At 38.8% G+C, this 18,081-nt stretch overlaps 1 protein-coding gene across 1 annotated transcript in view; it reads left to right on the forward strand.

Annotated features, from left to right (window-relative positions):
* The window catches only part of CNTNAP5 (contactin associated protein family member 5), an 875,887-nt gene that overhangs the window by 364,504 nt on the left and 493,302 nt on the right, over positions 1 to 18,081 (forward strand). Inside the window, exon 4 of the mRNA XM_008999044.5 lies at positions 7,690 to 7,837. Coding sequence (XP_008997292.1) covers positions 7,690 to 7,837 — 148 coding nt within the window. The remainder of the gene's footprint in view (positions 1 to 7,689; positions 7,838 to 18,081) is intronic.

An 18,081-nucleotide genomic window follows, 5' to 3' on the forward strand; every position in this document is an offset into this window, starting at 1 on the left:
ATTTAATCATGCATTTTTAATTTGATTTTTAAATTTATATGTAGTACTTGTACATAGTTATGGTATGCATGTGATATCTTGATACATACACAGAATGTGCAATGATTATGTCCAGGTATTTGTGATATCCGTCAGCTCAAGCATTTGTCATTGATTTGTATTGGGAATAATTCAAATCACCTTTTCTAGTTATTTGGAAATATACAATACATTGTTGTTGTTAACTATAGTCATTCTACTGTGCCATTACACATTAGAACATATTTATTCTTTTTTTTTTTTTTTTTTTTTGGAGATGGAGTTTCACTGTTGTTACCCAGACTGGAGTGCAATGGCATGATCTCAGCTCACCGCAACCTCTGCCTTCTGGGTTCAAGTTGGGACTACAGGCACGCTACCATGCCCAGCTAATTTTTGTATTTTCAGTAGAGACGTGGTTTCACCTTGTTGACCAGGATGGTCTCAATCTCTTGACCTCGTGATCCACCCACCTCGGCCTCCCAAAGTGCTGGGATTACAGGCGTGAGCCACCGCGCCCGGCCTTAGAACATATTTATTCTATCTAACTACATGTTTGTACCTATTAATCAATTTTGTTTCATTTCTCCCTCATATATACCCTTCTTGGCCTCTAGTAACTATCATTTTACTCTACCTTCATGGGATCGACTTGGTTTTAGCTCTCATCTATGAGTGAAAACATGTGAAATTTGTTTTTCTGCAGCTGTCTCATTTTACTTAACATAATAACCTCCAGATCCATCCATGATGCTGAAATGACAGAATTTTATTCTTTTCTTATGGCTGAATCATACCTATATTACACTTCCTCTATTCATTCATCTACTGATGAACGTACATTGATTCTTTATCCTTGTTATTGTGAGTAGTACTGCAATAAATATGGGGTTCAGGTATCTTTTCCATTTATGGATCTCCTTTCCTTTTGATACATTTTCACTAGTGGGATTGAGAGCTCATCCTTCCTTCCTGTACACCAAAAATTTCACCAGGCATCAATTTTTTTAAGATATTAAAAAAATGATTAATTAAAAAATTAAGTTCACATGTAATCTGAAAATTTTAAAATGTACTGTATTTTATTAAATAAAAGTGTATTTAGTAAAATAATATACTACTAATTTAACAGTTGTTTTCTTTATTACAATAATGCAAAAGAATATTACTCTGAACAACTACCTCATGCATCATTCAATATTATAAGTTAACCACAAAGAGCGTCTCCACTTAGATTTTCATCATGCATATTACATTTTAATGTCCTTACTTTTCTATAGAAAAAGTCATAAAAAATGCTCACCTAATAAAAAGAATATCTTATATCTTGATGCAGTGACAACTGATCACATGCTTTCACATGTGAATACAATATGAAGAAATAGCATGGAGTAATTTCAGAGGTGAATTACATCATTAGCTTTTAGAAAAATCTCTACTTTTTGTCAAGGAAAAATAATATGCTATGAATATAATTATAACCTTCCAAAAAATATCCTACTACTTTTAAGGTTATATACAAATTATCTATCTATCAATGTTAGTTTGGAATTACTTTTTAAACTCAGCACTCTGACTTAGTGTAATGCCTGAAGTGTCTATGCCTTGGTTATTTCTTTTCTTTCTTTCCTTCTTTTTTTATCTTTGGAGATGGAGTCTCATTGTTGCCCAGGCTGGAGTGCAGTGGTATGATTTTGGCTCACTGCAGCCTCCGCCTGTCTGATTTAAGCGATTCTCCTGCCTCAGCCCCTAGAGTAGCTGGGATTACAGGTATGCACCACTACGCTTAGCTAATTTTTGTGTTCTTAGTAGGTATAGGGTTTTACTATTTGGTCAGGTTGGTTTCAAACTCCTGACTTTGTGATCCACCTGCCTTGGTCTCCCAGTGTTGGGATTATAGCTGTGAGTCACCTGGCATCAATTTCTTAAACTTTCTTATTAGGATTTCTTAGCAGTTTTATAGCTAATAAATTATTTATTTTTTCATGGAACTGTTTTATTTTTCCTTCATATTTGAAAGCTAGTTTGGGAGGTGTAGAGGCCAGTAGAAAGCTTCCCCTCTTCTTTCTAAAGGTTCACTGGACATTAACAAAGTAACAAACTAATGTAACACATTAACAATAGGCAAGATACTAGAAAGAAAAGGCATACACATTTATTTAACATGCATGAGCACAGGGGAATTGCTAGAGAATGATGACTCAATAACCCAATGAGGTCCACATGCTTCTATAGCCTTCTGCATAGGGGAAAGGGCAATGGGAGAAATGTAGTCTTTTTTTTTTTTTTAGGGAGGGAAGGAGGAAGGGAAAAAGGCAGGAAGGGAGGGAAGGAGGAAGGGAGGGAGGAAGGAAGGGATGAAGGAAGGAAGGGGGAGGGAGGGAGGGAGGGAGGGAAGGGAAGGAAGGAATTCAAGCAATGAGAGAGACATTGCCGACCTAGATCTAGAAGTTTACAAGTTGATTTCTATTTTTGAGAGAAGGAAAGAAAAAAAATGAGTAAAGGAGAGAAAGAAAGAGGAAGAGAGAGAGGGAGAATGAACGGAAATATTGCTTTATTCTGAAAAAAAAATGGCTATTAATAATGGTCAATCAATGTTTCATTTAAACCTATGAGTAGGTGTCATGTGGTATTGACAAGAATGTATATTTTATGTATTTGAAGTGAAGAGCTCTATAAATATTTATTAAGTTTACTTGTTTCGGATATGAGTTCGAATCCTTGATATCCTTATTAATTTTCTGTCTCATTGAATCTAAGTCTTTATGTATCTGGGTGTTAGGATCGTTAGCTCCTGTTGTTGTATTGATCCTTTTACCACTATATCTTTGTTACTTTAAAATCTATTTTATCCGCTATGAGAATTGCAACTCCTGCTTTTTATTTATTTATTTATATATTTTTGCTCTCCATAAGTTGGTAAATCTTTCTCCATTCCTTTGTTTTGAGTCTTTGTGTATCCTTGCATGTGAAACAGGTCTGGATGTAACATGCCGTTGGGTTTTGGCTGTGTCTTTTGATTTTGGGGGATTTAGTCGATTTAAATTTAGGGTTACTGCCATTTGATGTTAACTGGCTGTTTTATCCATTTGTTGATATAAATTCTTCTTTATGTTGATGCTCTTTACTTTTTGGTATATTTTTAGTAAGGCTAATACTGGTTGTTTCTTTCTGTGTGTAATGCCTCTTTCAGAAGCTCTTGTAAAGCAGGCCTGGTGGTAATAAAATCTCTGAGTACTTGCTTGTTCATAAAAGATTTTATTTTTCCTTCAGTTGTGAAGCTTAGTTTGGCTGGATATGAAATTCTGGGCTGAAGGGTCTGTTCTTTGAGGATGTTGAATATTGGCCCCCACTCTCTTCTGGCTTGTAGAGTTTCTGCTGAGAGATCTGCTGTAATTCTGATAGGCTTGCCTTTGTGGGTAACCTGACCTTTCTCTCTGGCTGCCCTTAGTATTTTCTCCTTCATTCCAACCCTGGTGAATCTAACAATTATGTGCCTTGGGGTTGCTCTTCTTGAGGAATATCTTTGTGGTGTTCTCTGTATTACCTGGGGTTGAATATTGACCTGCTTTGCTAGTTCAGGAAAATTTTCCTGAATAATATCCTGAAGGTTATTTTCCAGCTTGGATTCATTCTCTCCGTCGCATTCAGGTACACCTATCAAACTTAAATTTGGTCTTTTCACATAGTCCCACATTTCTTGGAGACTTTGCTCATTCCTTTTTATTCTTTTATCTCTAACTTGTCTTCTTGTTTTCTTTCATTAAGTTGAACTTTGACCTCTGATATCCTTTCTTCTGCTTGAACAATTCGAGTGTTTAAACCTGTGCATACTTCTCGGAGTTCCTGTATTGTATTCTTCAGTTCCATTAATTCACGTATATTCCTCTCTAAGTTGTCTATTCTCAATAGGATTTCGTCAAACCTTTTTTCAAAGTTCCTAGTTTCTTTACGTTTGGCTACAACATGTTCTTTTAACTCACAGAAGTTTCTTATTATCCATTCCTTGAAGAGTGATTCTGTCATTGGGATGCGCTCATTCTCTGTCAAGTCTTGTTCCATTGTTGATGTGGAACTATGATCATCTTTAGAGGGGGAGAGGCGTTCTGATTTTGAGTATTCTCAGCCGTTTTATGCTGGTTTCTTCCCATCATTGTAAATTTATCCTCCATCGTCTTTGAAATTACCAACTTTCAGATTAGGTCTCTTGATTGGACGTCCAAGTTGTTAGTTCCCAGGGCCAGAATGGCGGCATTAAGACTGATGGTGCTTTTCTGCCCAGGATTCTCCTGTCTGGCTTCCTTCTTGTGTCCATAATGAGCAACTCTGACTTCCCCGGGCTCCAAACCTCGGTCAGGAGGAGAACCAGTCTCGTTTTCTCTGCGCTGAGAGCTGCCGCACTGAGGTGCCGTCACAGCTGCTGTGCCGGTCTCAAGAGTCGTGCTGGGGACCCGTGTGGGTCCTCCAAACCTCGGTCAGAAGGGGAGCCCGCCCTGTTTGCTCTGCTCTGAGAGCTGCTGCGCCGAGGTGCCGGCGAAACTGCTGCGCCAGCCACAAGAGTCACACTGGGGACCCGTGTGGTTCCTTCAATGGGGATCTTCTGCTCCATGTGTGACCAGAATTTGTCTGAAAGTGTGGCGTCCTCTAGTTCTCTGCACTTTGCCTGAGAGCTGCAATCCCGAGCTGTTATCTATTGGCCATCTTGGATCATTCCAAATGTAGTCATTTTGAAGGGCAGTATATGATTTTCAGGGAAAGTGGATGGACCCAACGCTCAGACTATTTTTAATAAATAATTCTTTTTAGGCATTGAGTAGGATTAGAGATAAAGATCATCTAGGTTCTTGGTGTGGTATTTAATTTTTAGGTTTTTTTTTCTTTTTCTCTGTAATATGAATTGTAATCTTCCCTAATTGATTAAATTTGAGGGAGAGGATTGAAGACAATTGTGTTTCTCTTTGGTGGGTTCAGTTTCCAGGTAGATAAAAGAACTTAAGAGAATAGCCTTAACCTGTGCTTTCAACATATTAAGAGATGGAGTGAGGAGGGGAAGGTCAGAGACAATTGAGGCTACGTCTTTAGTTGTATGTCAAAGTGGCATGTTTCAGGATATCATTTTCTGAGCTCCAGCACTGGACATAGAATGCTAATGTTTTACTTTCAGCATTTTTGGATTTTCATTTATTTTTTCTCTGATGAGTAGCTCATTGTCATTTTTGTTGTTCACATGTTAAGTTCAACAAGGTAGATGGCTTTGGATACGGTGGTGGTTTTAATACATCAAACAGGAAAATCTTTTCTTGCTATTCATCCAGCACATAACTTCCGGGATTGATAAGTAATTGCCTTTGATCTACAGGTGAACTTGGGGAGGGGCTGGTTGTAGCTTTGTTAAGATTCAATCTGCCTTTACCATTAAATGTTTTCTAGTGACTTTAAGCTACTAGCACCAGGAACTTCCTGGGACATTCACTATGAACTTCGGGCTCTCAGAAATGTGAGACCTTGGATCTGCTTGACTATGACCCTCTAAGACTATGAAACTACAAATAATGTAGCTCTGGGATTGAAGGACTTTGAGACTGTGAGACTACAATAATAAGGCTGACTCTTCTCAGAATGAGTCCAAGTTTCCTTCTAATTGGAGCACACCCTACATTTGTTAAGGGATTAACTCCTATAAAGCATTGCCAGGTCATAAAACAAATCTTTCTATCTACGGTATGCGATCAAATTTGAAACATTGTTAAGCAGTGTGTGTATGTGTGTGTGTGTGATATTCCATTTACAAATTATGCAGAACTCAGAAGGGGCACACAGTCATTTGAAGGTGAATAAGTTTCTATTGCACATTTGTCTTAGATAAAGAATGCTATAAGCCCCATGTATTTACATGCCTGGGGAGGTGGGATATGGCGCACATGCAATCAGTAGGGAATTGAGAGTGCTGAATGGAAGTTTCCACAGTTAGGCTGTAGAAAAATACGACATACTTTCACTCTATCCAAATCAGTAAGAAACCACCAGAACCATCTCCCTTCCCCTATACATAACAAAGTGGTATGGATACAAGGACATTTTAAAAGAACTAAACTCCACAGGGAGGAGTCCTTTCCAGGTGAGCAGGGATGGAGGACAGCTTCATATCTGTGCCAGATGCTAGGTCTGGGGGCAGGGCATGTGGAAGAGCAATTCTGTCAAATAAAGTCATTCTCCATTTGGAGGAGGAGAAAATGCAAAAAGGTTTGACAAACCTGGGAGCTGAAATGTTGAATTTGAATCTCAAGAAATTCCTCCCCACTAAGTCATTCTTTTATGCGAGTTTTGCTCCAGGAGTAGCTGCAAAATAGAAAGTGAGCTTCTTACTTCTTTATAAGCCATTTTGTGATACATAATGGTAATTACAGCAATTGCCTAATTGCAGAGCTATTAGCTAGTGGGTGTTTTGTGTGTAGTAGAAGTGTCAGAGATTACGCAAGATAACCTGGAACCACAGGTGCTATGAAAATACAATCAAGGTTAAGGTTAAGCTCTTTGAAAATGAATTTTATTAAATAGACAAAATTATCTTACTTGATTTTCACTTTGGCCATTTGCAAAGGCAATGGATCTTATTTTTATTGGTTGATGTTGATTGCACATCAGCAAGTAGGTTTTGTCTATGAATATTAGAAGCTGAAAAGAAGACAGCTGATGATTCATAATGAAGCACACAAATCGGCTAGCTAGCTGACATCCCGTCTGAAAGATAAGGTATGATTGGGATGAGGAAGAAGTTCTGGGAAAGGATGGTGGTGATGGTTGTACAACAACGTGAATATGTTTCATGCCCTAAATTATTTACTTTAAATTGGTTATAATGGTGATTTTTTGTTATGTATATTTACGCAAATTAAAAAAATACTAGAAATACTAGATGCAAGTCTTTGGATTTCATTTGCAGCCAAAAAAAAAAAGCCCCCCAATAAAATTGTTCATACAAATAAAGGCTATGAAATACAATGTTAGTAGAGCAAATAGTTGTTATGCTGTGTGTTCTTTTGATTAACGTTCACGCGGAAATGTGAAAATGAATAAGATGAAATCTGAGTTGTGTTATTTCCCTTCTGTAACAACAATGAAATTTTTGAAGAGTAGGAGGCTGTAGAAATCTCTAATTACTAGCCAATTGGGTGATTTGGAGATTTTTTTCCTTTCCCTTTTCTCTTTCTAGGCTTCTTTTTTTTTTTTTAAATCTGCAAAATGGTTATAATAACAATAATGGAAAGTGCTTAGCATAGTGACTGGTCTCAATCGATGGTAACAATTACTTCAATAAAATCTTTTCCTTCTAAAAGCAGATAGTCAGTTATCTTCCATTCCTCACCGATTGAAACATGGGAATTTCATTGTATTTTGAACTTTGTAAAGCTTTTAGGTGTGATGTCTCAGGACTTGCTAGGATTGCTTTATTCATAAAAAATTTAAAAGGAATTTCTTAAAGAATAATGTAAAACATTTCTGAAAAAAAAAAAAATAACACACAATGCAGGATTTTCCCCCAAGTCGGATTTTATTTGAAATATGTGAGAAATTGAGTATGTTCTTAGTAAGAGTTTGTGGAGTAACAAATATGGGTTTCCACTGAAATGACATATCACAGACCTCACTGGCTCTCTTTCTTCTCTGCAGACCTTTGCAGGAAACATGAATGCTGACAGCGTGGTGCACCACAAGCTACTGCACTCAGTGAGAGCCCGATTTGTTCGCTTTGTGCCCCTGGAATGGAATCCCAGTGGGAAGATTGGCATGAGGGTCGAGGTCTACGGATGTTCCTATAGTAAGTACCCACATGTAACCTTTATGATTACTGAGTGTGAGTGGTACTGTCTACATGACATCAGTTTATCTACACTGAGATTGACAATTCTTTTTATTTTAAAGTTATTTCTAGATTTTCATATGCATATTTAAAAATGTTCAATTCAACCCCAAAGTAGAAAAAACGTTCTACTTAGGGCTAAATAAACTCAGCTCTGATAGTGTGATAAAGGCTCAAAAAAACATTCAAAATTAATCACTCAGGGAATTCAGCAACCATTTGTCCTTTGCAGTGAAAAAAAAAAAAAATAGGTTTACTTCTTCCCCGGATGCGGCGTAAGGTATTATAAAGTCTTTGCTGACCTACTTTCCCAGAGCTGTGAGAGAAAAGCATTCACCTCTAGACTGGTTCTAGAAGATGAGGAGAAAGAACAACTAAATGTAATTCACAAAATGCTTTCTCCGTGAAATGATGTCCTTCATCCGTTCATCTGTTTGTACTAAATTTGAAATTAGAGCTCTATCTTGCCCACAAAGAAGATTATAAACACAGGTAGAACTAGTGATCACTCTAGAGTAAGGTTTAAATTATTCCAGGAAGGTTTCCATCCCTATAATTCTTTCTTGCAGGCTTTATACTGAAACCTAAAACTGCATGATAATAAATTGGTTTTCCGCCTTAAGCAGTGACATATTCTGCTTATATGCTAAAACCCAATGACCCTAATGTGTAAACACATTTGATCACTAACACTTTCATCCAGACAGGTTCAGTAGATTTCTGTTTTGAGCTGCAGGAGCACCTAATGAGTGACATGCTTCTCTTGATTTCCATAGTGAGATCAGCTGAATGCCTGTATCAGAATCAATAGAAGTGTCGCCCAGAAAATGCATTTCCCTCATCCCATCTCATACATACTGGATTCTAATTTCTGAAAATCGAGACCCAAAAAGCTGAATGTTTACAAATTCTCCAAGTAAACTATGGGCACAGAGTGTCTGCTGAAAATAAAGCCCTGCGCATTGCGAATTTACTGGTAAAATGACTGTATTTATCTTGAACAAGCACTTTTAGAAAGAATGTAGTTTAGAACAGACGCATCAACAAACCATTAGGCCCAGGAGGGAACATCTTCCACTCTAAACTTTGTATGATAAAGCATAGAACACCTACAGCGGTGTATGTTTTATCCTGGGATCTCTGGGGCATTAAAATTCTCCTGTTACATCCTTTTTGATAACAATTTGTCACTGCTAGAAGATTATTTTTAAATATAGTATAAAGCTTTTATGCTACAATTAAGAGTTTGTTATTATTATTATACCAGCCATCTATTTTGATCTAAGAATCTTATTACTCTTTAACGTGTCCTTATCCTTTTGCTTTTTCTCATTCTGTTCGGTTGTACTTATTTTTCATGTCCATTATTAACTCACACTGTCTCTCTGAACAGAAAGTCACAGAATTGAGTTAAGACATTGAAAGATGTCTTTGAGCAGCATGGTTAGCATCTTCTGGTGATGGACCCCTTTGAGAGTCTGATAAGGAACACTTTACTCAGAAAAAATGATCATGATAACATATACCTTTTCTACAGTATGAGAAGGTTCAAAGGTCTGCTAAAGTCCAGTTCTAGGCTGAGGGAAAACTCCTGCCTTTGTGATAACAGTCTACCTCTCTCTGTGTAGGCTCCGGGTCAAGTGCATCCTACAGTGGGATAAACTACCTTTAGGGAAACCTCACCAGCGGTGGAAAGTTAACAACCTTGGAGAGTTGTTGGATACAGAATGTCTTTCCCTCTGATGTGCCTCAAGTAGGCACCCTATAATCTTCAATCACTAGTGCTGATGCTTTGGTACTTTTTTTCCTTCAGGGTAACAAAATTTCCAAAAAGGAATGTATCTTTCTGTTTCCATCTAAAATCAATGTGTTAGTATACCTTCTGAACCCGCTTCTCCCTTTCAGTATTATCATATTTCTTATTTGACTGGATTGTTTCTTTTCTTTCTGTTTTTTTTTTTTTTTTTTTTTTTTCTGAGATGGAGTCTCACTCTGTTGCCCAGGTGGGAGTGCAGTGGTGTGATTTCAGCTCATTGCAACCTCCATCTCCTGGGTTCAAGCAATTCTCCTGCCTCTGTCTCCCAAATAGCTTGGATTACAGGAGTGCACTACCTAGTTTTCGTATTTTTAATAGAGAAGGGGTTTTACCATGTTGGCCAGGCTGGTCTTGAACCCCTGACTTTGTGATCCACCCACCGTGGCCTCTCAAAGTGCTGGAATTACAGACGTGAGTCACCTTCCTTAATTTTGACTAGACTGTTTCTAGAAACATAAAATCTTGCTGTAAGCACTACCAAACAAAACAACAAAAACCCATGGTCCTATTCAGCAACTGCCTCTCCTTTTCTTCCTCTCTCCTCTTCACAGAATGGCTTCTCTCTAAAACTTCTTTTTAGTTGTTCTCACCACCTGCTAACGTCCCTTCAGATGTTATATGATAAGCTCCCTTCACATTGCAGCTGATTCCAATCAATACTGTGAAATGTAATGGGCAGTTTAACATGTCAACTTGGCCCAGATATGGTCCCCTGTTATCCAACCAAACACTAATGTAGTTACTGCTGTGAAATGCTTGGTGTCTACAATCATTTGACTTTAGGTAAAGGAGATTATCCTAGGAAATCTGAATGGACCTAATTCAGTCAGTTGTAATGCTTCAAGAGCAGAACTGAAATTTCCCTGAGAGAGAAGAAATTTCACCTGTGGACTGTAGCTTCAGATCTTGCCTGAGAGTTTCCAGCCCACCCTATGTACTTCAGGTGTGTTTAACCACACCCACAATTGTATAAGCCAATTCCTTGCAGTTAATCTCTTAATATATATAAGCATCCTACTGGTTCTGTTTCTCCAGGGAAACTGACTAGTGCAGAGTGCTCTACAGAAACTACTTTACTCAAGATCACCAGTGACGACCAAGAAGCCCAATTCAGTGGACACTTAATGTTTCTTAATTCACTCGAGCTCTCAGCAGAATTTGGGTCAAAAAGCTATGCCCATATTTTTAAAACCTGGCTTTTTCTCCTATCTCACTTGTTAACTGGCTATCTCAATTCTTCTACTAGTTTTCCATCTACACTCCATGCTTTGCTGAATTTATAGAGTTTTGTACATTTAAACACATCTACATAATGGTCACCTCACATCTGTATCTCATGGCCTGACCTCTGAGATGATATATGCAGTTGCCTACTTGATATTTCCACTTAAAGTATGGTAGATCTATCAAACAGAATATAGCAAAATGGAACTCCTGATTAGTGGCTCCCTCAGCAACTTTCTCTTCGGTGTCACTTCTCCCCATCTCAGTAACTGGCATCAGTCTCCATTCACTTGTCTATGCAAAACTCTGAGAAACAGCCTTGGTTCTTCCCTCTCTATAACTTCAAGTCCTGTGCAACTTACCCACAGCTCATGGTAACTCTGTCACTTCCTTCCTCTTAATCCTCCTAAAATGTATCCTAAATCTATGTACTTCTCCCACCTTTGTGAGTAGAAGCCTCTGTCAGTTCACACCTGGAGTTGTTAAGCAGCCTCCTATCTGGAGTTCCTGCTTCCACACCACAATCTCCCCAAAATCATTTTTTACATAGTCACCAAAATATTCTTTATAAAGAAGAATAAAAGCATAGCACTCCCCTACCTGACTCATGTAAAATAAAATTGAGATTTCTTACCAGAAAATAAAAGTCTTTGTTGAACAATTGCTCCCAGAACTTACAGGGATGACTCCTTCTGACAATGTGATTCTTACTTATAATGTCACGTTTTCAGAGAAGTCCCCCCGACTCTTCCTCTAAAGTCACCTGCCTTCTTGTGCACCCACCATTGGCCCATGATTATATGCTCATCGTTCCATGATGTGCTGTTATTTACTTTGTGGTCTCTGCCATAAACCAGAATCTCATTGGTTGGGTTTTGCTTACTAGTTTCTTGTTTGCCTACTCTAGTACCTGCACAGGAATATAAGTACCATGAGATCATGCACTTTGTCTGCTAACAGTCAGAAATTAATTGGTACAAAAGGCAAGGACACATAGATATTATCAGTCCAACCTCACTCTCTCAGCTCAGGCAACCAGGTTCATCTGGAATTACTTGGTTTTAATAAACCTGTTGTCATTTCTAAGAAGCTAATTTTGTTTCTATGGGCTTAATAATCAGAGGTTTAGTTGAGTATGTTGCTAGAGATGGGTAGAATTATTACAGTTCTATAATTTCTTCAGACTTAACCCTTTACCATTTTGGAAAAATTAGCATATTTCTTCATTCCCTAATTTATTCATTCAGTAGATACCATTTATTCAGCCCTTAAGATACCAGGCATCTTGGAATGCTCTAGGAACTTCAGAAAAAAACAAGACCTTTTCTTGGACTTTATCAGTCTCGTACTCATACTTTGAAGCACTTTTCTAGTGATTACATGTCATCAGTTAACTATGTGATTGTTTGACATCTGCTTCCCTGACTTGACAAGATAGCTTTCCACGATGGCCTGGATCATCAGCATTGCCAAATATTGGAACCTGAAATTCTACTGGACAGAATACAGCTTAATTAATATTCTAATACCCAGATAATGTTTTTATTCACAAAATCAAAGTTAGCAACGTACGATTCCTGAGCATATGTAGCTCCAGGTACAAAGTTTAGCTGTTGACTGGGCCAAGAACACCTGGGAGCATGCTTCCAATTCTCTATCGCTTACCTATGTTCTCAGACCTAGTTCTACATGAGAATCACCTTGGGACATAATCTTTTTTTAACATACCTAATCTGGCTGCACCTCAATTACATCTTAATCTCTGGGTAGGTTCTCCAGCACTTGGGTAAGCATTTTGTTGTTGTTGGTTCTAAGCAAGTGTGATGAGGAGCCAGAATTTAAAGCTATGATCTCAAACATCACTTCATTCTTAGTCTGTACTGTCATTTCCATGCCTGTGATTGCTAATCCTAAGACTTTCAAGTGAAATCTGAAAACTTGAGAAGACAGTATAATATTAAATATATGGGCTCTGAATTCAAACCACCAGAAATAAAAACTTGACTTCACCACCTACTACTTGGATAATCTTTGGCAATCTTGACTCCTCTGTGGATACCAGTTTCCTTTTCTATGAAAAGGAAGGTAATAATGGTGTTGCTTCATGCATGTAATTGTATGAAATCATGTTTTGCATAATGTAAACACTCAAAAAGTGTTAGTTATGAGCATTGTTGCCTTCATCAGATATTTAGGTTTCTCACCAAACTTTCCTGTATTTTTTTTTCTTGTTCTTATTCAGGACCACATCTCATCTGTACCTCCAAGGAAGGTCAGCTTTTTACACACCAGGTCCCAAAGGGTTTCAGCACCTTAATCAGGCCACCTGGAGAATAGGCTACTTGAAGTTCTTCTGGGGGCTTTTATTTGAATTTCTGTAAATATGGAAAGCTAATTAACTGTAAAAAGCATTATAAATTCTGATAAAGCATAATGATCTGCCAAGCTTCCCAATCTCATTAGGAATTACAAACATCATTTTATACTTCAGGTGGCCTATGTTCCACACAAGACCTTGCTCCTATTTGGTTAATTACTGCCAAATGGTATCATCTAAAATTCACCACCCTCAGAGCTGAAGTCAAATTGTCCTTCCCCAGATAAATATGCTTGCCATTTCAGCCTCAGATGCCTCTTTGTTGCTGTTCTCATCATTTGGGGTCATTTCTCATACATAGTAGAGGCCGACAGTTGTAAATCTCACCTCTGGCATACTAAAGCCCATATAGCCCAATCACAGGGAACTTTAGATGGCCCAGTTTACAGCTCTGTCAGCCCTGGAAGTGGTGAGGGACAGGATGGCAGAAGCCAGACCTGGGGCACTGGCAGTCCAATGTGAACTTTGATTCCCACTTTGAAAATCGTAGCATTTCTAAGAATTAGAAAAATCTCCAAGATGCCAGATTCATTGTAGTTTCCTCGTTAGTTTGAGAATAAATGAAATTCCCTACCCTTCTTTCTCTTATTTCCTAGAGGAATGACTGAAACATTTATTCTATGAAGGGACAAATGTACACACATACATGGAATAATAACACATTAAATAAAAGACACTATGATCTTCCATCTTAAATCCGTGACTTTATAACTTTTCTGACTGGTTGAGGATCTGAAACCTCCTTCAACAGTCAACAAACATTACCCAGTAGGCTCCCTCTGCTAGACTTCAGAGGTACAAAAATAAATAAGACAATTCTTGCCCTTTAGAAACTCACAGATTTTCAGAAGCTACAAAAGGCAGATAAACAAATGCTCATAAATATGGAGGTTTAGGAAACCAAGTCTTTGGCAAGGCTTGCAAAGGAGAGAAAAAAATACACAGCTAACACTGTTTCCTGATGAATTAATGCCCTCCTGCCCAGTGTGTGATTTGACAGACGATATTGCTGTGATTCCCATGACCCATATGCTAATGGTGGTGATTTTAAAGGAAAACTTAAAAGGGAAAAATGACCTAGTAGTTAGATCAACCACTTTATGCAGCAGTAGGCTTCCAGAAAAAAAATGTCAGAGCCTTGCCTCCTACAATTTGTTTTGCATTACTCCCTGTTGAAGTGGTCACTGGAGTGATTGACCATGACTCCCCTCTGCCTCCCACTATTAAGTGGCTTAGTCTGTGTCCAGGTAGAATCATTAACAAAGACTGTTCACCTTCCCTTGAACATAAAACCATACTAAACCTTTTTATAGAACAACATGCCAACTACTATAGGGGAGAAAAATAATAACTATCATCTCTAATTTTGACATTGCTATTTAATTGGCCCTCTCATTGTGTGAACATCATTTTAGGGGGCAATTGTGTCAATGCTGTGACTGAAGACCACTGATGATCCTAGAAGCCAGGAAGCAGCTTGTCATTGCATGATGCTGCTGCCACAGGCTGGGTTGATTAGTCTTCCTTCTGTGAGCTTGTGACTAAGATTTCTGAAACCTCATGCCTGCAGTGAAAGATTTTGCTAACCTGTCCACACCTTAATGGAGTGATCACTCTCTTCTCACTGCCTACCAGGCACCCCTTACTTAGGTGACCATGACCATGTCCCAGCTTGCTCCTTAGAGTTCTAGTCCATGCTTGTCACCCCATTTCATTATTTATAGCTTCCTGTTTCACTCCCACAAGTCCCCCTTGGGGAAATAAGTTGTAGGGACCACAATAATGATTCCTTGTGCCCCATCTTCCAGTGGTTCAGTGATGCATTTGCTATGTCGCTATTAGGTAGTTTGAGTCCCTGGCTGATATGGCTCATGTCTTTGTTATTTTTGCATCTCAGAGCTCAGTACAGTGACCAGAAGGAGAACAGAATATGCTTAATACATGCCAATGAATTTACGAGTAATGAATAAAATGATATATGAGAGTTCCCTAAAATAAATACAACGTTTTTGTGTAATGTTTATCATTACTCAACAATCCAGTTGAACTACAAATGATAAGTGCACCCAGAAAGATGTCTACACATCTGACACCTTAAAAAAACAAAAAACAAAAACCAATACACAAAGAAACAAAAACTAGGCATTATATGAAGGCAAGTCTGACTGTCAGAGCTAAAATGTATTTTTCTGCTGAGGTTAGGACTGGAATTCAGTTTTAAGGTTTTTTCTTTTTTGTACTCTGTTTTCATGGTTTTTTTTTTTTTTTTCCCTGAAACTCATCCTGTCTTTTTCATGTGCTATCACACATAGGAATGTCAGAAATTTTGAAAGAAAAGCTATCTTAGGAGTTGTCATAGTTAGCTTTGGAAATTTGCATCATTTTCATAGCTCATCTAAGGTAATCAGAGTTACTGATAAAGGCCTGGCAAAGTCACAGAATTGGTGGGGAAATCTGTGCAAATCTGAGCTGACTGTGGAAACTTTGTTGGTTTGTAGATTGCTAGCTAAAGCCCTTGAGTCTTCAGTGCAAGAGTATGGTCTGAATAATAATCATTTTTCTTATATAATGTATCAAGACGTAAGCTGAAAAATGTAATTGTATTGAAAATCATGTATACTGTTGAACAGCTGAGGAGTCCAAGAGGGATTGATTGTCTCAGGGTGAATTGATAGCTTCTCCTGTCAATATTGAGCTTTGGCTTTCTGGCCGGCGAGGAAGCTGACTGCTTGTCCCTGGCCCACACAGGAGCCCAGCTGGTCCACTTGGGGATTCAAGCTTGGAATATTTTATTCAGTGAAGCCCTTTTTTTAGCTGGTTTGTTGACAAGCTACCAAAGACCATCAAATCTGCCAGCATATGCCTCCGGAACTCTGTCTTTCTCATAAAGCAAGCTGTGACAGCCAGGTCAGCAATTACGAGCCTGGTAGGAAGTCGGCCAGTACTGACCTTCTCAATACTCCAGGATAGGGGAGTGCACGCTGGCTCTATCTCGACCCAAAAGGAAAGGTTGTGTCCTGCAGGGCCTGCCTTCATTCTAGGGACTCTGGGCCATGATTGGCTATCCTTCATATTCTAGAGAAACCTGCCAATGTATCATCATCTTAACAAACCACAAATTGAATTGAATTGAGTTTGTAATAATGGGATTCTGAAAAAGAGAGAGAAATTGTCCACTCCAGGAAGTAAATATCTAACAGCTGTGCTCTGGGTCACTGGCATGGTAGATAAAATAGAGAACTTTGAGGGACGAGTATCAGGTATTAATGTGAGGGAAAAAATCCCCAAACGACCACAGTAGGGTTTTACTACCTTGGCAAGGCACAACAAAATTGGGTAATGGGGGTGGGTAGCCAGGATTAGAATGCAAGCTGACCATGAGAGTAATGTGATCCATTTTCTAAAACACAAAGAGCTCTTTCTAAAAACCCAAGCCAACCATGCATTTTCTGTGCTTTAAATGCTTTAGTATTTATTTCTCCAATGATATCATGGTTACATTGAAACCCATATTATTTGATTTTTAATGGGACCCTCTATCATGAGACTCCTGACTCTAGTTACAACCTGTTGACTCCCCACTGCCCTTGGCATCCTACACTTGAGCACAGGGAACCTCAAACATCATCAAGAATAGCAGCCACTGAGGGGGCTCCTGAACACACCACTTGCTGGGTCCCACACCCAGAGATATTTATTCCTTAGGTCTGCAGTGAGGTCCTACATTCTGTACTTCCAACAAGCTCCTTAGTGACCTCAATGCTGCTGGTCCACAGGGCATGCTTCCCTTCAGCAAGTCTGACTCCTGATAGATTCTAGATGGGACCCTGCACTTTCTCTCTCTCCCTCTTGCCTTGAACTTGCAACTCCTTCCCTATGGCAGGACTGCCCTTCCCACTCCCACTTCCACTTTCTATTCTCCTATTCCCACCCCACCCTACCTCACCAGCCTGACTGCCCCTTATGTCTCAGGACTCTGGAGAAGCATTGACTCTCCCTGGACACCCTCCTGACCCCCCGCCCCTCCCTAGAGAGAATAGAGTTCAGCACTCCCTCAGAATACAGGGCTCATCTCCTTTCGATGGATATAGAATTATGTGCCTGCTCATACCAGCTTAGTCCTTGAGAGCAGGGACCTCTGTAGAGCTTGAATGCAAGAATGCATGAGGGAAGGAGTACAACACAAATAAAAAAGGATAGAGTGTTTAACTTCTGGAAGATAGTGGGGATGGAGAGGGCATTTATGCTCTACCATAATGAAGCCTCCCAGGTGTGCATGTGGGTTCCCTGCCCTCCCAGGAAGGGAGCAAGTGAAGGAGCAAGTACAGAAGTTCAGGAACCCCATGGAAACAAAAAGTGTAGAAGGAAGTGAAAAGGATAGAATGGGCTCTTACTGGAAGAAAGGAAATATGTGATCACCTCAGATGTAGTTTTAAAGGCAAAAAACAAAAACAAACCAAAAACTGAATGTGTCTCCCATATCTTCTATCACAACTTCTCTAACACACTTGCAGAGATTTCTTTCTCTGAATTAAATAATCCATGCCCCAGGGAAAAAGGAAATAATTAGCAGACATTACCTAATTTAATGTTCTTAATAGCCCTGAAAGGTCCATATGTTTCCCCATCTGTAAAGTGGGAAAACCAAAGCTCAGAAACATGTGCCTCACCCATTGGCACATACAAGGAAATGAGTCTTTTGACACTGAAGACAAAAGGAAAAAAAAGCTGATTTAAAGAAAGGATTATGTTAAATAAAAAGTGCTCTTTTCCTTAAATGTTAAA

The sequence above is a fragment of the Callithrix jacchus genome, chromosome 6 (assembly GCF_049354715.1).
Source record: "Callithrix jacchus isolate 240 chromosome 6, calJac240_pri, whole genome shotgun sequence".
In the NCBI taxonomy this organism is placed as follows: Eukaryota; Metazoa; Chordata; class Mammalia; order Primates; family Cebidae; genus Callithrix; species Callithrix jacchus.